This window comes from Mesoplodon bidens, assembly GCF_964165515.1.
Source record: "Mesoplodon bidens genome assembly, chromosome: 5".
NCBI lineage: Eukaryota > Metazoa > Chordata > Mammalia > Artiodactyla > Ziphiidae > Mesoplodon > Mesoplodon bidens.
The window spans coordinates 137,619,036-137,642,388 of record NC_138161.1 but is presented as its reverse complement, the minus strand read 5'-3'; the positions used below and the strand labels follow the sequence as shown (position 1 = coordinate 137,642,388).

General features: G+C 38.2%; 1 protein-coding gene across 2 annotated transcripts in view; it reads right to left on the bottom strand.

The window, feature by feature from the left end:
• Positions 1–23,353, bottom strand: part of GK5 (glycerol kinase 5) — an 85,694-nt gene that overhangs the window by 16,603 nt on the left and 45,738 nt on the right. For both annotated transcript variants that reach the window (XM_081234140.1, XM_081234139.1), the window contains exons 6-12: positions 17,031–17,106; positions 16,400–16,461; positions 15,863–15,936; positions 15,598–15,658; positions 14,076–14,202; positions 12,676–12,780; positions 1,513–1,607 (exon numbers count right to left, since the gene is read on the bottom strand). In XM_081234140.1, coding sequence (XP_081090266.1) covers positions 1,513–1,607; positions 12,676–12,780; positions 14,076–14,202; positions 15,598–15,658; positions 15,863–15,936; positions 16,400–16,461; positions 17,031–17,106 — 600 coding nt within the window. The remainder of the gene's footprint in view (positions 1–1,512; positions 1,608–12,675; positions 12,781–14,075; positions 14,203–15,597; positions 15,659–15,862; positions 15,937–16,399; positions 16,462–17,030; positions 17,107–23,353) is intronic.

Genomic DNA, 23,353 nt, shown 5'->3' with positions numbered 1-23,353 from the left:
ATAAAGTACATAGAAGGAAATTATTACAGATATTAAAATAATGCTCATTTAAAAATCTAGTTTGAGGGCTTCCCTGGTGGCACAGTGGTTGGGAGTCCGCCTGCCGATGCAGGGGACGCGGGTTCGTGCCCCGGTCCGGGAAGATCCCACATGCCGCGGAGCGCCTGGGCCCGTGAGCCATGGCCGCTGAGCCTGAGCGTCCGGAGCCTGTGCTCCGCAGCAGAAGAGGCCACAACAGTGAGAGGCCCACGTACCGCAAAATAAATTAAAAAAAAAAAATCTAGTTTGAAAATATGGTATTTTTAGGGATTTAAAACCACCCTGGTCTAACTCCTTTTCACCAGGTTCTACATTGTATTATCCAAACTTTTAAATTTTGGATTTTTTGTAACTGATTGCTTGAGTATGGATGGACTAGAAGAAAGGGAAATTTTATTTTTTGAAAGAAAAAAATATTTAGAGGAGTATTAAAGGACTAATTATCCCCCCAAAAAGGAATTTTGTTTGTAATAATATACTTGAAAACAGTTTTTAAAAGTCTTTGTAACACTATGCTAAAATTAAAGGTAGTATCAACAGATCTTTCAATTAAATATGAAGTTAAATATTACAAAATCAAGTATTTTACTGAGTTCACTTTTTAGTTAGGCAAGGTAACCAACATCCCACATCATAACAGTTAACCAAAAGAAATTCTGATGTTTTTTTAAAACGTTAGGGACTTGCCTGGTGGCACAGTGGTTAAGAATCCACCTGCCAATGCAGGGGACACGGGTTTGATCTCTGGTCTGGGAAGATCCCACATGCCGTGGAGCAACTAAGCCCGTGCGCCACAACTAATGAGCCCATGCGCCACAACTACTGAAGCCCGCACACCCTAGAGCCCACACACCACAACTACTGAGCCCACGTGCTGCAACTACTGAGCCTGCGTGCTGCAACTACTGAAACCCACGCGCCTAGAGCCCATGCTCCGCAGCAAGAGAAGCCACAGCAATGCGAAGCCCATGCACCACAACAAAGCGTAGTCCCCACTCGCTGCAACTAGAGAAAGCCTGCACGTAGCAACGAAGACCTGATGCAGCCAAAAAAAAAAAAAAAATTAATGAAACTTATAAACAACTGAAAAAAATAAGGTATAACATATACCTTAACATTATTTTTCTAATTCGCAATGGTACACCTCCTCTAACTAAAGAATGCTGATCTATTTTCCCCCACTGGTAAATGGCTATTTTTGGTCATGATAAAGTAACCATGGGTCTTATGTAAAAGTTCTATAATAAACCTGCTAACTTTTAGTTTTCACAGAGATGGAGTTCTGAGCAAAAGCCAGCAGAATTTGCCCTGCCCTCTCGTGGAATTCATGCTAGGTCAAAACACAACTTCTCAGCCCTAGAAAGTACCTTTCACCTCAGTTCTGTTCAGTGCCCACATTTTCAGATACATAATATTAGGTGTGAGTACGAAGAGGGAAATGTTTGTAATTGCCATTAACTTAAAAAAAAATACCTGCAATCCACTAAAAGATGGAACAAAATAAACTCCTTCAGAATCTTCCAAACTTTTGGCCATTTTTTCAGTTTCAGCAGCATCTGTGAACAGATCTGCAAAAACAAAAACAAACAAACAAACAACAACAAAACCCTAAAACAAAACGAAGGGGTTGGGGAGGGACAAACAGAATTATGTTATATGACTAGTATTCACCTGCATCAGCATTTATTACGAATATAATGTGAGAGGTCGCTCACTTAAAAGGGTCAACACAAAAGCAATCTGCTCTAGTGCTATCTGGGTTCTCCCACTGCAGAGGTTTATGGCCCATGGAAAGGACAAGGGAGACAGAAGACCCTCTTAGATGGGCTCTGGATGTAGCAGGCCTTACTTTTTTCCTTTAAAGATAATTGGGCTGTTTAAGAATCAATTCTATGTGTTTTTTGGCATTAAAAACTTTGTTCTCCTAAAGATTACACCCATTCTAGTTTTCTGATGAAAAGATCATCTACCTATAACAACCAAGAGAGTCAAAACTGTTAACTATGAAAAACTATTCCATCTAAGGAGTTCAGTAAAGGGCCAGTAACACACAGATACACTAAAAGTCGATCTTTATAAAGCAAACAAAAAATCAAGATCTAATTTATTTAGTATACTTTTTTATTGAAGTATACATATAGGAAGATGCACAAATGCTAAGTGTATAGCTGGATGAATTTTCACAGTGTGAATACACCCAGGAAACCAACACCTAGGTCAAGATATCAACTTCTTTTGCTCAACATCATGTTTGTGAGATTCCTTTTGTTACAAGTAGTTGTACTTCATTCATTCTCATGCCTGTATAGTACTCCATTCTCACCATACACAATTCATTCAATTATTCTACAGCTGATATGCATATGGGTAGTTTCCAGTTTGGGGCTAATATAAATAGGCCACTTTGAACACTCATGTACCTTCTTTTTGGTAAGCATATGTACATATTTCCGTTTGTTATATACCAAGGGATGGAATTGCTGGTCCTAGGATCTTCACATTCAGGACTAACTTTAGCAGATATTGCTGAATCGTTTTCCAAAGTGGTTTTACCAATTCAAGGCTCTTGCCAGGCCTATGAGAGTTCCAGTTATCCCATATTCTTGTCAACAATTGATACTGTCTATGGTTTTCATTTTCACTCTTCGGTGGTATTGCACAATAGCTTGATTTTGTATTTCTCTGTTGACTAATGAAGTTGAAATCCTTTTCATTGGCCATTTGGATACACTTGTTTGTAATGTGACTCCTGAATAAGCATGTGAGACTGACAGCATAGATCAGATGCAAAAGATCAGGAATTGGTCATAATAAGTATTGCTGGCCTTATACAGTAATACTTAAGTTGGTTTTATTTTCTTATATGTTTTGTTATTCTTATAATGAAGAATTGATTAAAGACAAGACGTTTAAGGAACACCTATGATAAAACTATGGTTAATGAGCATCGCTCAATAATTATTACAAATTTTACTCAAAATGACAGTTATCAGATCCATAAGTTACATTCATTTGTTCAAAATGTCCGATAACACGTCAAAATAGACAGCACTTCAAAAACTAATATACTAAGAAGAAAACACTGCTCTTAAAATCTATACTTTGAAGAAATCATGTCCAAATGTCTAAATTTTTCAACCAAGATGTGGAAAACATACTAGATGGCTGGTTTGAGGAAAGTTTTTGGTAACAGACAAAGAAACAGGGGGAAGAAAATCTAGTTTGTCCACATTCTTTACTGGTTGTTCTGTGCTTGCTTGAAGCATTTCTCTAAATAATCTTCTACCTAAAATGCTCACAAATGAGCTGATTAATGGAAAGTCCTGTGGAGTAGGAGGACTTCACTCTGTCTCTCCCAGTGAATGCAACCAAGAGTCCTGGATGGAATACACAGAGAAGCTATCTGAGGACTCAAAAGAATAAGCTAGCGGTCCAACCGAGGAACTCTGAGTACCACCAAACCAGCAGTGAGCTTCCTGTTTTTTATTTTCTCTGATATCTCCTGTCCTAGAATCAGGGACAGCCTGAAACCTGAAACTTGGGTCTGTACACCAGGTACAAATATGAAGAGCTTCTGAAGAAGCCCCTCTTTTTGGTCTGAGGAGTGGGAGTCAGGGGTCTCCACAGGACAGAGAGTGGGGAAATGATCCTGTTTTTTTGTTTTTTGAATGTTTTTTCATTCTACCTGAATGAGAGAGAAAAAACATTGTATCTTCATGTTTTTGCAAAAACAAATAGGAAGGATAGACCAAAAACAAATGTAGTGATTATCTACAAGAGGTAGGAAGACAGGGTGAAGGGAGAGGAGAGGGAGTCAACTGCTCCTTCTTTTACGAATTTGACTTGGAAATCATGTTAAAATTCCACATCAAAAAATGTTTTTAAAAAGGATGCAGAGGGAAAAAAACTAAAAATGAATGGTAACAGAAACAAATGAACCCAGTTCTTTTCAAATTAATAAACTCACCAAAGGGAGAAGAAAAAGAATTAATCCAGGTAATTTGAATAGTATGCTTGGACCATATACCCTTAATATAAAAAAAAAAAACCCTTGAACATTGTTTGTTGGAGTGATATGGGTCTAGTAACTCAAACTCTTTGGTGTATATTTTAAGATTGAGCAAATAAGTACATAATATTAATGTTGTTGGGAGCCAGGGTTCTCGACGTGGAAAAAAGGGAGACAAAAATATAGAACAGGGACCCTTCTCACACACACACACACACACACACACACACACACACATTTCCAGCTCTGCTACAAAGGCATTCCAGTCATTGTTCTCATATGTTTTTTAATTTTTAATTTTTAAAAATTTATCAAATTGTACATTTATTTATTGGCTGCACTGCATAGCTTGTGGGATCTTAGTTCCCCAACCAGGGATTGAACCTGAGCCCTCAGCAGTGAAAGTATGGAGTCCTAACCACTGGACCACCAGGGAATTCCCCCAGTCATTGTTTTTATTTTTTTAATAAATTTATTTATGTATTTATTTTTGGCTGCACTGGGTCTTTGTTGTTGGGTCTTAGTTGCTGAGCACAGGCTTTCTCTAGTTGAAGGGAGCGGGGGCTACTCTTCATTGCGGTTCGCAGGTTTCTCATTGCGGTGGCTTCTCTTGTTGCAGAGTTTGGGCTCTAGGCATGTGGGCTTCAGCAGCTGTGGCATGCGGGCTCAGTAGTTGTGGCTCGCAGGCTCTAGAGCGCAGGCTCAATAGTTGCGGCACATGGGCTTAGTTGCTCCGCAGCATGTGGGATCTTCCCGGACCAGGGCTTAAACCCATGTCCCCTGCATCAGCAGGCAGATTCTCAACCACTACCCACCAGGGAAGTCCCTCATTGTTTTTAAATACCATTTCCCACTAAAAGGAGGCAGGGCTCATTGGAAAAGTGGCTAATTCCAGGGCAGGGATACAAAAAACACAAGATGAGCTTAAAACCATCTTGTGCCAGAAATTAAGAAAGTGCTCAAAAATAATACAGATAGACACTTCGAAGACATAGAAGCCAGTCGAAGGAGGTTTTCACTGGCCAAATCTGGGGCTATTTGAGCATGAAGAAAAAAATAAATAAGAACTGTAAAAATTATAACCTGCTGAATAAAATAAGAAACCATGAATTCATACCAATAATAAATTAACAGAGGAGAAGGGAAAGCTCTTCCTTATATAACAGAATGCTAACCAATAAACAGAGGGAAAATGGAGTTAGAAAGCACCATTTTGCAACTATCAGAGTGAAGACTGATCCAGGTAGGAATCATCAATGAAAGCTAAATTTAGGGGATGGGGGAAGTTTGGTGAGAAAAGGGGTATCTAGCTAATCTCAAAAGTATCTCACCACATATTATTTATTACCAAAAAATGGTAATTATACAATGGAGAAATCGGAAAATATCTTATGCATTTGAACAAAACTGACAGAACCAAAACAGGAGTAAGAGGCACTTTGCATCTCCAGGTATGTATTCTGAGAAAGACACATTATCACTTATGTATAATTTCAGTCCAAACTATATAACCTGGATCTAGACATGAAACACCCAAATTGAGGGACATTCTATAAAATAACTGACTTATATTCTTCAAAAATGTCAATGGCATGAGAAACAGAAAAGTTGATGAAACTGTTCTAGATTAAAGGAAATTATACATAAGCAATCCTGAACTGGATCCCGTATTGGAAAAAAATTGCCATGAAGGACAGGATTGGGACATCTGACGAAAGTATTGTACCCACTGTTAAATTTTCTGAAGTTAATAACCATACTTTAGCTATGTGAGAGAATATTCTTGTTCTTAGGAAATACATAGTGAAATACTACAGGGAAAGAAGTAAGATGCATGCAAGCTATTATCAAAGAGCTCAGAAAATTATATAGATATTTATCTATCCTATAGCATATTGGATGTATAGATGGATGGGTGGATAATAGATAGGTAAAGCAATTATGGCAAAATGTTGAAACATGGCAAATCTGGGATAAAGGATATACAAGAATTTTTGTACTATTTTTACAAGTTTGAAATTATTTCAAAACAAAAAGTTAAAACAGTTCTCATTTTCTCTTCTCTCTTTCTCCACCCCCCACATATACATATATAAACTCACTGAAACGTATATAGGGTAACTTAGATATGTTTAAAAGAGATTTAGTTGATCAATCTACCTTTTATGATTTGCATACCTTTATCATTTTTGGCTTGGAAATTTTAAATGCTTCTCTTTATTTGCATATTAATAAGCATTCATCATTTTCATCTAAGTACTGATTTTTACAGAATTATAGTCATTTTCTTTATTTTCTGGACACTATTAAATTGTGTTTCAAATGTTTTCCTTGGCCTTATGCTACTTAAGAAAAGACATTTCAAATTTCCATGTGGCTAAGTACCGTTTAAATACTGTTTTTACTATTCATTTCTAACTGTATTACATAACAGTCTGAGATGCTCCACTCTTGCTTGTCTAAGTATGGCACTGAGAAAAGGATTTGGTTCTGTGTGTGTGTGTGTGTGTGTGTGTGTGAAAAGGGATTGAGAAAAGGATTTGGTTCTGTGTGTGTGTGTGTGTGAAAAGAGATTTACACAGACTTGAAATAAAAACATAAATGAACAGGAAGAAGAATGAAGAACAGAAAACACTCTGTTGTCTATTCTTGACCAGTAATTTGCCCCATAAATTACATATCACAGAATTAAAAGCATTTATGGGAAGAAAAAAAAAAGAATAACATTTTGAAACATTGGACAGGAACATTACTTTCTTTTGTAGAGCAAGCATGCACACACATAAAATCTTTAAGCCCGGCTTAATTAGGGGCTCTTTTTAGTGTTAAGATCATTTCAATCGCTTAAAAGGATATCCAAAACTATGTTCTTAATGTATGGAAATAAAGTGTTTACATTACAGTAAGAAAACTTAAATCAGTTTGGTATAAGAGCAGCTCAAATAAAATAGAACAAAGAGAAGTCTGGCCTACTACCAGGAAAAAAATATATTTTTATTTGGAAAACACTTTATTTGTATCCTTTGCTTTCTCCATTTTGAGATCTTTGTTCTAGCTCATTTTGGGTAATTTCTTCAGAAAGTATAGACTGCATGGCCAAGAAATGTACCTTTTGCACTTAATCTGAATGATGTCTTAGCCGGACCCTGGAATATTGGCTCCCTGTTCTTTTTTCTCTGTAATGGGTAGATGTTGTTCCATTTTCAAATTTTACAACTAACTTCCAGGCCGGTCTGATTCTCTTCTCTTTATAAATCAACTATTCTTCCTGTCTCGACTCTTTTCTTTATTCTTGGGATTCAGACAATTCATCTACATATGACTGTTTTAGTGTGCGACTTTTTAAAACTTGGTAAAGCCATTTCACTCTGAAAACTTAGGTCTTTCTTCAGTTCAGGGACATTTATTTTCAATTATCTCTTCAATTTTTACATTTTCATAATTCCATTTCATATTCCAGAAAAGAGACAATTAGTCACATATTTCTTTCCTCTGATCTTTCCTCTATATCTCTTACCTTTCAGCTCTATTTTCTGTTTTTTCCTTTTTGTTGTTAAATTCTTCCTGATCCCTACTTGGGTTTTCAGCACTGTCCATTTTATATTTTATTAATTTCTTTAGATATTATATATCACGGTTTTTGTCCTTTGAAATTCTTTATTTGTTCCCAACATTTCTTTGCAATATTTTCTTTTATCCATTTACTGTTTTATTTTTGTTGTTGTTATATTTTTTAATAAGTTTATGTATTTATTTATTTTTGGCTGTGTTGGGTCTTCGTTGCTGAGCACGGGCTTTCTCTAGTTGCAGCGAGCGGGGGCTACTCTTCATTGCAGTGCGTGGGCTTCTTACTGCAGTGGCTTCTCTTGTTGTGGAGCGCAGCCTCAGTAGTTGTGACACACGGGCTTAGCTGCTCTGTGGCGTGTGGGATCTTCCTGGACCAGGGATCGAACCGTGTCCCCTGCACTGGCAGGCGGATTCTTAACCACTGCACCACCGGGGAAGCCCACTGTTGTTGTTATTTTAATCTTCTGTTTCCTCCATGACATCTGCCTCTGTGGGAGCCACCTGTTGTGCTTTATTGAACTTGGTCACCCTCCTTCAAGGTACTGGATGTTCTTGAATGCTTTGTGCTCTCCTTCAGGTCAGGCTTATGGGGTTGGCAGGCAGTGAGAGGTAAGGAAATGAATACCCTTGGCTCTCGGGTTTCTCAAAGTATGAGAAAGATTAGGCCTCTCCACTTAGCCTGGAAGAGGAGCAATTTAGACCAATCAGTACTGACATCCACTGTTAACAGGTTCTCCCAGGAGTGGGGAGGCCCAGCTTTTTCTTCTCCACATCTGAGGGGATTTTCTCTTGGCTCAGCAGGCTCGATCCATAGAGAACATCTACAGGGTCCTCACCAGACTCTGGTATTTTCACCAATAACACTCAGCTGGTGCCCTCTACAGACCCTGGGTCTGCACAGTCTCCTTGACAACTCAAGGCTTCATTCATGGCTGGGGTCCACGCCAGCTGCAGCCATATTTATCTTACTGTGTGTCATCCTAGCAGGAAGCAAGAGGGATGCAAGACCATGAACAAAGACCCTACTTACTAGCAATAACACGTAACCATTCACCACCACCTAATTAGTTCCTAGATGAGAGAATGTTTATCTCATCTCCTCTAATGAGAGAGGCCGTTATCTCTCTTCAGAAGAGACCCAGAGAGAAGAAACCAGTTTCCTTTATTTCTAGTAAACAAGAGTCCTGGGTAATTTAAAATGTATACTGGGAGTCTGATGGGGCTTGCCTGGAGCAGGCAGATGTGACATGTAGCAATTAAACGTGGAATTGCTAGGGAAAAGATGTCCCCTAACCCACGTTACCAGAGGACAACAGAGGTGGGAACTGTCTTCGTTGTAGAAAAGAAATAGGGCATTCTTTCAGTTCCTTAAATAGGCCATGCTTCTCCCCGCTCAGGGCCTTCTTCACTGGTCCTCTCTGCTTGGGCTGCTCCTTGACCAAGTGCTTCTCCCATCTGTCCAACCACTTGTTCTTCCTTCAGTCCTAGCTAAAACACGACTTCTTTTTTTTTTTTTTTTTCCTGCGGTACGCGGGTCTCTCACTGTTGTGGCCTCTCCCGTTGCGGAGCACAGGCTCCGGACGTGCAGGCTCAGCGGCCATGGCTCAGGGCCCAGCCGCTCCGCGGCATGTGGCATCCTCCTGGACCAGGGCACGAACCCGTGTCCCCTGCATCGGCAGGCGGACTCACAGCCACTGCGCCACCAGGGAAGCCCACGACTTCTTTCTTTCTTTAGTTGCAGATGACTTTTTAAAAATAAATTATTTATTTATTTAATTTGTTTATTGTTTTTGGCATTGGGTCTTTGTTGCTGTGCACGGGCTTTCTCTGGTTGCGGCAAGCAGGGGCTACTCTTCATTGCCGTGCGCGGGCTTCTCATTGCAGGGGCTTCACTTGTTGCGGAGCACGGGCTCTAGGCACGCAGGCTTCAGTAGTTGTGGCACGTGGGCTCAGTAGTTGTGGCACGTGGGCTCAGTAGTTGTGGCACACGAGCTCTAGAGTACAGGCTCAGTAGTTGTGGAGCATGGGCTTAGTTGCTCCGCGGCATGTGGGATCTTCCTGGGCCAGGGCTCAAACCCGTTTCCCCTGCATTGGCAGGCAGATTCTTAACCACCACACCACCAGGGAAGCCTGAAACATGACTTCTTTAAAGAAGCCCTCTGATTCCCCAGACCAAACAAAGCCCTCCCTTTAGAAAGAGATCACTGATTCTACCTCTACGTCTCTTTCCTGGTACTTAACACTAATTTCTTTTGTTTTTTTCAATTATTCATTTAATATACATCTTTCCTGCTAGACTATAACCTCCGTGAGGGCAGGGAGTGACTGTCTTAGCCACTGGTGTCTCCTAGCATGTACAGGTCCAGGTTCGTACTTAGCACTTAATTACTTGTTAACTGAATAAAAGCTGGAAGACAGAAATATTTCTAAGGTTGAGATAGCAAAATAGAGAACAAAGAGTGAAGGGGAGCCGAGATGGACCAGATGGAAAGGCAGAAGAGATGATCCCATAGGGACTCAAGGGGGAAAACAGTGAGAGAATTGGCCTGTGTGGAAAAGATTAAGAAAATAAATCTGAAAGTCAAGATGAAAGTGTCTTAAAAGAGCTTTTGTGCCTGAGCTCGACTGAGGCATTCAACCCAGTAAAGGGGTAGGAGGAAGCCACCATTCAGAGTGGAACAAACCCAGCATGTCACACAGACATAAATGCTCAGAATACACATCTTCAAGGAAATGACAGGGTCACTCAGGCTCTTATGCACTGTGTTTCTCCTGAACATAATTCAGTTATTTTCTCGATATACTCATTAAAGTGAATTCTCAGAACAGAAAGAGATATATTCAAATAAAGGTCAACTTTTTTTTACATTTCAGACAGATGTATACCAGTAATGTTTAGCTCTGCCAACGATTGAAATTTTTAAGTAAATAATTCAACTCTGAATTCTCTCTCTCTCCAGTCAGACAAATGGTCCTGCTTCCTGCCAGAGATGGGACTGGTCTTTAGGAAGGGCTTATGTGTCCACTGGAAATCACACTGCTTTTCTAGGTCAGGGCCATTTAGCTCCATCCCCCAGAAAAGAGCTTTCCTCACTTGAGAATCACAGTGGATGAGCGTCAACCCAGCAAAGCAGTGGAACTGATTCCCCCTGATAATGTGCACATGATGTTAAAGGAACTTGGGAATGATTTTTTTTTTAATGAGGAATGTGAAATTATTCTGCTTTTTCTTTGCACTTTTTTTGGGGGGGGAGGAGTAAAATTAATAAAAGGTATAACAAAAAGAGAAGAAATAGGTAACCTATATTTTCTATTTCTGATAATTCTGAGTTGACTAAAGATACATGTCCAAAAAATTAAAAGAAGTACATTTAAGGAAGAAGAGACTTTTAAGTGATAAAAAGCTTCCAAATAAACAGTTTGTTGCTGTTGTTAATGAGTAATCTTATGCTGATAATGCAGGTGCAGGCTTATAGAGAAAGAGAGAGAAAGGAAGAAATGGATTGGCATTTTCCTCCTTAAGTGTATGTTTTCTGCCAACAGAATTATCTTTGTCTTTAAACAAATTGGTTTAGTTCAAATCAGCAAAATAGATAGCAGAGCCCCTCATAATTTAATAGTTATCAGAGATAACTATTGTTAATGCTTTGGTATATAACACTACATACTGTATGCATTAAATATGGTTATATAATATATAGGCTCTTCATTATTCACAATAGCCAAAAAGTGGAAACAACCCAGATGGCCATCAACTGTTGAATGGATAAATGCTCGTTCATCTATATGGTGGAAAATTATTCAGCAATGAAAAGAAATGAAGTAATGATACATGCTACAACATGGGTGAACCTTGAAAACATTACATGCTGAGTGAAAGAAGCCAGTCACAAAAGACCACATATTGTTTGATTCCATGCATATGAAACATCCAGAATAGGCAAATCCATAGAGACAGAAAGTCGATTAGTGGTAGCTTAGGGCTGGGGGATAGAACAGGGAGTCACCACCAGTGGGTAGGGGGGTTTCTTTTATGGAGAACAAAAATATTCTAAAATTAGACTGTGGTGATGGCTACACAACCCTGTGAAAATACTAAAAAATACTGAATTGTACACCTTAAGTAAGTGAATTATTTGGCATGTGAATTATATCTCAAAAAGCTTTTTTTTTTACAAAAAAGCAAAAAATATTCATACAGGCTGTTCTGCGACTGCTTCATCCCTTCCTTAATGTATCACAGACAGTGTTGCATGTCAATAAGATGTGCAACTACACGGTTATTTGTGACTACAGTATTTGTGTTATTTGTACAGCGTTCCACTATATGGACGTACTGACATTTACTTACTTAATGCTTTATTATTAGACAGGAACTTATTTCCAATTGCCGTGTTAAACACCCATGTATGTACACGTCTTTGCACACCTGTATGATTATTTTCTTAGGAAACAAAGAATAGACCTGAGGGCCAAGGGTCTGTACTCTATAAAATGATACATGTTGCCTAATTGCCCTCCAGAAAGGCCATACTAATTAACATTCATCCCAATGGAAAACAAGAATACTTTTCTCTCTACGTTTCCATCAATACTGAGCATTGTAGAACTGATTAATTTCTGACAATCATAGGAGACATCAATTTTTAAATGTGTATTTCTTTGATTATTGAATTTAAACAGCATATTTTAACAGTCACTTGATTTATAAAATACCTATTCCTCTCCTTTTGTCCAATTTTTTGGTCATCTTTTTAAATTTTTCTAACATATGCTACAAATTGTCCTTACCAGTTTGTCTTTCAACTTTGCTACAGCATCTCTCTCTACACGTTCTAATGTTTTCTATACTTACATCTATTATTCTTTTTCTTTATGGTATCTGGCTTTAATGCCTAGCCTTTTACCATCCCAATGTCATAAAAATAACATCCTGTATTTTCTTCTAGTGCGTCATTTTATTTCATTTCATTTGAATCATCCATTCATGCTGATCTGCGATTCTGTGGCTTTCCTGAGTTATGTCTGGCCTATGAAATCTGTTGAAACAGATGACTCACCTAACTGTTGAGCCCACTGTATGGCAGTACCGGTGTCTGCTGCATTGCCTTCAGCTAAGCACACCACTTCTTGCCCAATCTTCCACCCAATTAATGGATAAAAGCCTTAAAAACAAATAAACAATATGTCACACAATAAATAGTGAATTCATTACAGAGATGTCTACAGTGGAACAATTTGATTATCTCAAAAACTAGCAACATGCCTATGGAGTCAGACTGCCTGAGTTCAAATCCCAGCCCTCTCTCACTTTCTAGCTGTGGTCTTACAAGTTTCTAGTTTCTTAGTCTCAGTTTCCTCGACTGTAAAGTGGTCTACCTCAGAGAGTTTCTGTGAGAATAAACTGAAAAAGGACTTAGGGCAGTGCCTGGCATAGAAAAAGAACAATAAATATTAGTTTTTAGTAGCTACAAGCATATCTATGTCTCTAGAAACACAGAAACTATTTTAATTGAGAAATTAAAGGTTATTATGAGATTGGTTTGTCAGACAACTAACCATGCTATTGCATTTATCTGTAGTTTCTAATTTTTTTTAACCCTTTATTGAATTTGTTACAATACTGCTTCTGTTTTATGTTTTGGTTTTGTGGTCCCAAGGCATGTGGGATCTTAGCTCCCTGACCAGGGATTGAACCCGCATCTCCTGCATTAGGAGGCGAAGTCTTAACCACTGGACCGCCAGGGAAGTCCCCTATCTGTAGTTTCTAAACAACATTCCTAAATAGAAACAATGATCATTCTTCTGTTGTTGTTTGTTTTTTCATTTAATTTAATTTTTACAATGATCATTTTTCCAGCTTTCATTTTCCCAGTTAGGGAAAAAGGAAGAACTTTAGGGGGGATGAAAGGCAAGAAAAACATTTTTAAATCCACCTCTTAGTAACCATGTTAGGAGACCAGAGCTCAGACTAAGAGCCCCAAGCTCTCCTGGGTGTAGTTACACAATCTAAATTTCTTGGTTTGTGCATTCCAGGATTTCCTCCATTAGAGAGTAAATTCTTAGCAATTGTCATTAAAACCCTAAATATGCATGGGTCACTAGTTGAGAAGTACCACCACCAAAAAGTATCACAAAAAGAAGAAATTCTAACACATAAAAGAAATTTTAGAGGCCTAGAAAGATGTTTTCAACAAATATAACAGTATTATAGGTAAATATTTGGAAAGCTGACCAAAATACCCTAGTCTTTCTGAACTTTTCCCTAAAATCTTTCTCATTTTTTAGTGCTTTTAATTTAAGAAAAAAGGGAAATGGGGATTAACTTTCTCTAAGAAGAATAATGAAAAATATTAGACAATATCCTTAATATAAAATAAGAAAATAGTGTCACAAAAGTTAAACAAGTAAAAAAGAAGGGATATTTTATTAATAAATAGGATAAATTCTAACTACCTACCTCCAACACTCTGTTGAGGGTTATTTCCAGTATTAATATCCAAAAATGTCCCAGTTCCCATGGTTAACTTCACATCTCCTATCTGGAAGCAGCATTCTCCAAACATGGCTGATTGCTGGTCAGCAACCTGCCAAAAACATTCAAATATAAGACCTTGGGCCCTTAGCAGTGTTCCATTTCACTGCATCCCACTGTCTTACTTATTGTATTCTCATGGTTCACCACGTTATTTCCTTTCCCTTAAAAAAAGGAAACAGAGAGCAACAACTATATTATAGGAGTCTCTCTAGGACTAACATTATGGGGATAACTAACGTGTCTCGGGAATTTTCAGCAGTCTACCTACTTCATCACTTTTAAGTATCATAAGAATAATCTTAGAAATAAAAGTCAGAATAAAATTTGTCCAGAAAAAAACAACTAAGATTGTTCATTTGCAACTTGCAAGCATTTTCATTCATTAGTCAAAATAACTGGTCACACAAATTTCTCTTTTAATAAGAGAGATAGGTGTATAAGTAGATGTAGGTTAAAACTATACATTTCCCAAACATACATTTTTGTTAAAAAAAATTATAACTTTTTTTTTTTTCCACATCACACTGCTTGCAGGATCTCAGCTCCCCAACCAGGAATTGAACCCAGGCCATGACAGTGAAAATGCCAAATCCTAACCACTAGACCACCAGGGATTTCCCTATAACATTTTGTTAATGTAACTACATGTAGATATATATACAGCATATTTTAAGGACCAAAACTCATCTGAAGAATGCTTTCTCACTAATCTATGTCTTCTAGCCATACCTTAATCTAAACCTGAGCCTACCCTGAGTTGAATAAGACTGATCCTCTCCAGGAATTTGTAACTTGAGAATTTAATTCCCCTCCCCTCACTTGATTTCTCCACCTACCATAGTGACTGTCCATCTAGGGACAGATGCTCTATACCTCCTGTTTAAGCTGTTACAGGAAATTAAAGGCAAGATCTGAGTTTCTATAATCAAGAAAGAAACCTCAAAAATCAGAAACAGCTAATTTTTCACTCATCCACAAATTCTTTACCAGCTAAGTAGATGCTGATGAAGGATTTTATAAAATGTAAATATGTTTCTTCTTTACTTTACTTGCCCTATCACGGTTTATCATTATACTATATCATATATAAACTAAGCATTGGCCCCACCACAGTTTTTTGTCTCAGAGTATTAAATACAAGCCACACATTACTCAAAATACAACATTTTTAAAAAATTTAACAGTTTTCTGAAAAACTATATATAGAGAAGTCAGAAAAGGTTATAAAGTATTTCCATGATAGAACACTGGCCCACATGTCCCCTTTCCAGAAAGTGGAGAACACTTCTTATTATATTGAGAGCCCTTTAAGTTAAAAAGAAAAAAGATACTTTAACTTTATTCTGCAAGAACCTCTTTTGTTTCTTAAATCTAATCCTAACTATTCATATACATTCATTTAGTTTATACTATACAAGGAGAAGCCCTCAAGTTTTCTACTTACCAAGGCCACTACTGGTATAGGCACGCCAAATATCTCTTCATCCACTGATCCAAAATTGTGGCTTCAAATAAAATTGGTGAAAAAGTAAGTTATAGCTCTAGAAATATTAATTCTAAAATTCAGCAAATTGTTTTTAGTGTAGGCCAAAAAGTTACATAATGAACATACAAGCACCTCAAACATGTAATAAGACGCTTTTCCCTACACAGGCCAGGTGAATTCAGGGACAATTTTGCTGGTTTCTATGTCTGATTTTCATTATTACCTTGTATCCTTCACGGGAGGCAGCAGAGAGAGCGGGATTGAAAGCAGGGAGGTGATGAGCTTACTCCAACACATCTGAGCACAGAAACATGTCATCAGAATCCAAGCTAAATTACAGAAAAATTGGTGATTCAAAAACAAGGGAAGGGGCTTTCCTGTGGCTCAGTGGTTAAGAATCTACCTGCCAATGCAGGGGACACGGGTTCGAGCTCTCCGGGAAGACCCCACATGCCAGGATCATCTAAGCCCATGCACCACAACTACTGAGCCTGTGCTCTAGAGCCTGCGAGCCACTACTTCTGAGCCCACGTGCACAACTCCTGAAGCCCGCGCGCACCTAGAGCCCACACGCCTAGAGCCCAAGCTTCATAACAAGAGAAGCCACCGCAATGAGAAGCCCGCACACCGCAACGAAGAGTAGCCCCCGCTCGACACAACTAGAGAAAGCCTGTGCGCAGCAATGAAGACCCAATGCAGCCAAAAGTAAAATAAATAAAATAAATATATTCAAAAAAAAAAGAAGGGAAAAAAACTTTACCTCATATGGGTCAAAAAGTCCAGTTGTACTGGCATTTGAAAAATCTGTGGCAAATTCAGAACCTAAATTTGTATTGGAAACGATTTATTTATTATCAGGTAGTATAAATCAACACCTATCCCTAGTCTATAGTATCAACCTTTGTCTGCCCTCAAATTCATTCCAAAATGTGTATTTCCAGTGCAAAGTCTCCAAAGCAATTTCCCACTAAACCTTTTTGAAATTTTATACTTTGCAAAAGCACTTTCAGGCACATTTCCATACCATGATTCCCAGTTTAACGATGTGGAAAGGGGCTCAGAGAAGCAATGTGATTACCTATAGCTATACTATAGGTATAGCTGCAAAGTGGCAAATTAGGAATTGAACTCAAGTCTTACCACTCTAGAAATTATGACTGTTCCTCGGTCTTATGTTTGAGGTTTCATCACAATTTTAAAATCACCCTCCTCTTAGAATAAATCTGAAATTAATCTAGCTTTAGTATAATATGAAGTTACTACAGTACCAAAGAAACAGTATGTCTGGGATATGGGGGAAAAAGTTTTAAACTTGCACTTTTTTCAGATAAATCATTTCTGTCAGTCAAATTCCACTTACTTGAGATACAGATCTATCAAATCATCTTTACCTTTTGTGAGCTTATGTAACAACCAGGTATCAATAGTCCCAAAGCAGCAATTTTCTTCTTCAATTGCCTTTCGCACCTTGAAAATACAACAGCACAAAAGCAGTTCAAAAGGCTAAATTATTAAGTGCATGACTAAGTGCCAACCACTAAATACAATATAATCCCATTTTTTATAAAAATTAATATATACATAGAGAAATAATTTCTAGAATTTACCCCTAATGGTTCTAAGCAATTACTATAGGGTATGAAAGGCTTTAGTTTTACACCAAGAATGTTTACTTTTGTGATGAAAAAAACAAAATGTATCTCTTTTTTAGTTTAGATATACAAATATGTCTAAATATAGAAAGTCTAAAATGGGATGGCACAGTATGGCTCACAGGTCAAATCCAACCTGTTGTCTGTACCTCAAGTTAAGAACGTTTTTGTAATTTTATAGTGGTTAAAAGAACAGAAAGAATACCTTGTGACACATGAGAAGTATATGAAACTCAAATTTCCATGTCCTTAAATAAAGTTTTACTGGAACACAGCCATGCTCATTTATTTATGTATTATTTATGGCTACTTTCATGCTACAATGGCAGACTGTTTGTGACAGAATCCTCACGGCCTTTAAAGCCTAAAATATTACTTATCTGGAATGTCACAGAAAAATCTGCCAAAGGAAACAAAAGAATCAAAACCTCTTTAAACTAGCTAATAGAGAAATTGGCATGCTTGTAAAGATATCATTAACTTACTGGAAAACAATTCCGCAAATCCTACTTGATCACCTCTTCAACTCCTATTTGTCCTTCAAGACTAGCATTTCTCGGGTGTTCCTAACCCAGTACCACACGGGCAACTTCCACATAGCCATTATCTCACAGCATCATTACTTCCCTAAGCTCCTTAAGAGCAGGAACTAGATTGCATTTATAACCCCAGCACCTAGGAGGGTTCCTTTCATATAGCACATGTTAAAAAAAAAATGGAGAAAATATTTGCAAACAAAGTAACTGACAAAGGATTAATTGCCAAAATATACAAGCAGCTCAATATCAAAAAAACAAACAACCCAATCGAAAAATGGGCAGAAGACCTAAATAGACATTTCTCCAAAGAAGATATACAGACTGCCAAAAAACACATGAAAAGATGCTCAACATCACTAATCATTAGAGAAATGCAAATCAAAACTACAATGAGATATCACCTCACACCTATCAGAATGGCCATCATCAAAAAATCTACAAGCAATAAATGCTGGAGAGGGCGTGGAGAAAACAGAACCCTCTTGCACTGTTGGTTGGAATGTAAATTGATACAGCCACTACGGAGAACAGTATGGAGGTTCCTAAAAAACTAAAAATAGAACTACCATATGACCCAGAAATCCCAATACTGGGCATATACCCCCGAGAAAACCATAATTCAAAAAGAGTCATGTACCACAGTGTTCACTGCAGCTCTATTTACAATAGCCAGGACATGGAAGCAACTTAAATGTCCATCGACAGACGAATGGATAAAGAAGATGTGCACATATATACAATGGAATATTACTCAGCCATAAAAAGAAACAAAATTGAGTTATTTGTAGTGAGGTGGATGAACCTAGAGTCTGTCATACAGAGTGAAGTAAGTCAGAAAGAGAAAAACAAATACCACATGCTAACACATACATGTGGAATCTAAAAAAAATAGTTCTGATGAACATAGGGGCAGGACAGGAATAAAGACACGGTTCTGATGAACATAGGGGCAGGACAGCAATAAAGACACAGACGCAGACAATGGACTTGAGGACACGGGGAGGGGGAAGGGTAAGCTGGGACGAAGTAAAAGAGTAGCAGTGACATATATACACTACCAAAGGTAAAATAGATAGCTAGTGGGAAGCAGCTGCATGGCACAGGGAGATCAATTCAGTGCTTTGCGACCACCTAGAGGGGTGGGATAAGGAGAGTGGGAGGGAGAGGCAAGAGGGAGGGGATATGGGGATATACGTATGCATATAGTTGATTCACTTTGTTATACAGTAGAAACTAACACAACACTGTAAAGCAATTATATTCCAATAAAGATGTTAAAAAATAAAGCATGCTAAATAAATGAGATTTAAAAAAACAGCAAATGGAGACATTTAAGAATGAATCATATTTTAACAGTAGAAAGGATCAATAAAATGAAGACATGGGCTTCCCTGGTGGCGCAGTGGTTGAGAGTCCGCCTGCCGATGTAGGGGACATGGGTTCGTGCCCCGGTCCGGGAAGATCCCACATGCTGTGGAGCAGCTGGGCCTGTGAGCCATGGCTGCTGAGCCTGCGCGTACGGAGCCTGTGCTCCGCAACGGGAGAGGCCACAACAGTGAGAGGCCCGCGTACCGCAAAACAAAACAAACAAACAAACAAAATGAAGACAGATGACATGAGTTCCAAAAAAAGAAGTCATCTGTAGATTACTTATAACAAGTATTTTGAAGAGTCAAGTACTATACCACTTAAATATGGAGTACTTAAAGTAATATTATTAGATTTCAAACTCTTCTTAAATTTAGAAATTGTGATTCTAAAATTTGTTTCAGATTAGACAAAGGTTAATCTGTATTTCAGCAAGTAGCAATAATGCGTGCCAGGTAGTAAGTTCACTTGCTCATTCAAAAAATACTTGAGGGCTGCCCTGGTGGCGCAGTGGTTAAGAATCTGCCTGCCAATTCAGGGGACACAGGCTCAAGCCCTGGTCCGGGAAGATCCCACATGCTGCGGAGCAACTAAGCCCATGTGCCACAACTACTGAGCCTGGGTGCCACAACTACTGAAGCCTGAGGACCTAGAGCCCATGCTCCACAACAAGAGAAGCCACCGCAATGAGAAGCCCGCGCACTACAATGAAGAGTAGTCCCCGCTCGCTGCAACCAGAGAAAGCCCATGCACAGCAACAAAGACCCAATACAACCAAAAATAAGTAAATAAAATAAATTTATTTAAAAAAAATATTTGAGAGCCAGGCCCTCTGATTGATAGGTCCTTGTGAGGCTAGATGGACACAGAGTAGGTATCAGGGCTTGCTAAGGTTGGAGGACCAAGGGCAATCCTCCGCCCATTGGGTTAAGACTCCAAATGGCTCTACCCTCGGAGAAAGGGTAAACTAGAAGGATGGGCTCTTATAGGAACTTCAACTCAGCTTTGAACCATCTCAATCATTAAATTGGATTGAGATAATGCTGGTGCACAGAAGAATGGCAGAAGCATACATAGATCCTATCCAGAGCAACATATGTTAAGGCTCTCGTAATTTCTACACACAAGCTCACAAATACAATGTCTAGTTCATATATATATACACACACACACACACACACACATATATATGTATATATATACACACACATATATAAAAACAAGTAGCCAGGTTCACCAAACTCATCAAGTTGTATGCATTAAATATGCATAGCTATTTGTATGCCAATAATCATACCTCAATAAAGTGGCTTAAAATTTTTTAAAAAACCAATTAAGTAACCAGGCATACAAGGAAACAAGAGAACATTGCAGGGGGTGGGGGGAGGAGAAAGAGACAGTCCATAGGAGCTATAGATATTGGAATTAATAGCCATGGACTTGGGCCTCCCTGGTGGCGCAGTGGTTGAGAGTCCGCCTGCTGATGCGGGGGACGGGGGTTCGTGCCCCAGCCCGGGAGGATCCCACGTGCCGCGGAGCGGCTGGGTCTGTGAGCCATGGCCGCTGGGCCTGCGCGTCCGGAGCCTGTGCTCCGCAATGGGAGAGGCCACAACAGTGAGAGGCCCACATACAGAAAAAAAAAAAAAAAAATAGCCATGGACTTTTAAAATACCATGCTAATTATGTGGGAACAACAAGTGAAATTCTAGAACTAAAAAAATTCAGAACTTAATGGATGGGTTTTCATAATAGCACATTAGAAACAAAGAGATAAGAGATTTGGAAGACAGGTTAGAAGAAAATATCCTGAATAAAGTCCACAGAGACCAAAGAATAGAAAATATGTAAGATAGAGTGAGAGACAAAAAGGATTTAGTCAAAAGGTCTAACATACATGTAATCAGATTTTCAGAAGGAAAGAAGATAAGAAGAATGCAGCAGAAATTTATATTTGAAGATAAAGGCTGAGAAATTTTCCAAATCAACAACATATATCAAACAATGAATTTAAGACGCCCTACAAACCCCAAACAGGTTGTCACACCTAGATAATAAGCGCAGAAAATGTGTTTGATAAAGTTCTAACAAAATGTCTTGGCAAACTAGGAAAAGTAGAGAATTTCCTTAATTTGATAAAGGATAGCTAAAGAAATTTATACTAAATGTGAAATGTTGAAAGCTTTTGTTCCAAGATCAGGAATGAGAAAAGGATGTTTGTAGTCATCGCTTCTAGTCAGTATATCCTGGAGGTCCTTGTAAATGCAAAGGAAAAGAAATGCGAGTACAGTCACATTTCTACATCATGTGCTATTAGAGCAGCGGGTCCTCAACTTTTTTGGCACCAGACACCGGTTTCACGGAAGACAACTTTTCCATGGATGGCGGCAGGGGGAGGTTCAGGCGGTAATGCGAGCGATGGGGAGCGGCGGATGAAGCTTCGCTCGCTTGCCCACCACTCACCTCCTGCTGTGCAGCCCCGTTCCTAACAGACTGCCAACCAGTACCAGTGGTTAGGGACCCCTGTATTAGGGAATTGCATTAAACCAATGAGATACTACGTCACACCTATCAGAATGGCTAAAATCCAAAACTGACATCAAATATTAGCAAGGATGTGAAGCAACTCCCATTCATTGTTGGTAGAAATGCAAAATGGTACAACCACTTTGGAAGACAATTTGGCAGTTTCTTACAAAGCTAAACATAGTCTTACCGTATGATCCAGCAATCACATACCTAGGTATTTACCCAAACGAGGTGAAAATTTATGTTCATACAAAAACCTCCACACACGTTTATAGCAGCTTTATTCATAATTGCCAAAAACTGGAAGCAATAAGATATCCTTCAATAGCTGACTGGATAAACACACTGTGATACATCTACACAATGAAATACTAATTAGTGGTAAAAAGAAATAAGCTATCAAACCACAAAAAGACATGGAGAAAGCTTTAATGCATATTGTTAAGTGAAAGAAGCCAGTCTGAAAAGGCTACATTCTGTATGATTCCAACTATACAACATTCTGGAAAAGGCAAAACTATATAAAGACAGTTAAAAAAAAAATTGGTGGTTGCCCGGGGTTCAGGGGTAAGAGGATAGGGATGAATAAATGAAGTGCAGGGGACTTTTAGTCAGTGAAACTATTTTGTATGATACTGTAATCATAGATACATTACATTAATAATATTTTATAATAATGTGTTACTGCTGATTCATCAATTGCAACAAATGTAGCATATTAATGCAAGATGTTAATAACAGGAAAACCATGTTGGGGGGAATATGGGAACTCTGTACTTTCTGCTCAATGTTTCTGTAAACCTAAAACTCCTCTAAAATTAACATGTACTAATTTTTTTAAAGGACAAAAGATTTATTCCACTTGTATATGTCTTCTTGAGTCAGTTTGGGTAGTCTGTGCATTTCTGGGAAGTTTTCCATTTTATCTAAGTTATCTAATTTGGCATACACTTTTTCATAGTATTGCTTAATAGAGCTCTGTACTTCTGTGAAGCTGGAATTAATGTTCCCTCTTTCATTCATAATTTCAGTTATTTGGATCTTTCTCTCTCTTTTTTTCTCATTGTCTGTCTAGCTAATCTTTTCAAACCAACTTTTGGTTTTGTTGATTTTTTCAACTATTTTTCTATTCTCTGTTTCATTAATTTTCACTCTAGCCTTTATATTATTTTCCTTCTGCCTGCTTTGGGTTTAGTTTGCTCACCTTTTTCCAGTGTCTTAAGGGAGAATATTAGATTTGTTTTCATGTAGTCTCTCTATGTAATATAGTCTTGTTCTAAATTTCCCTGTAAAGACTAACTCTTGCTACATCATATCGTAGTATACTGTGTTTTCATTTTCATCCATCTCAAAATTTTTCTAATTTCTCTTGATACTTCTTCTTTTACCCATTGATTATTTAAAAGTGCTTTGTTTAATTTCCACATATTTTTGAACTTCCCAAATTTCTTTCTGCTACTTATTTCTAATTTCATTCCTTTGTAGTCATAGGAATACTTTGTATAATTTCAGTCCTTTTAAATTTATTGAGACTTGTATTATGGTGTAGTATATGTTCTATCCTGGAGCAGGTTCCATGTGCACTTAAGAAGGATGTATATTCTGCTGTTATTAGTTTTCCATAAGTAT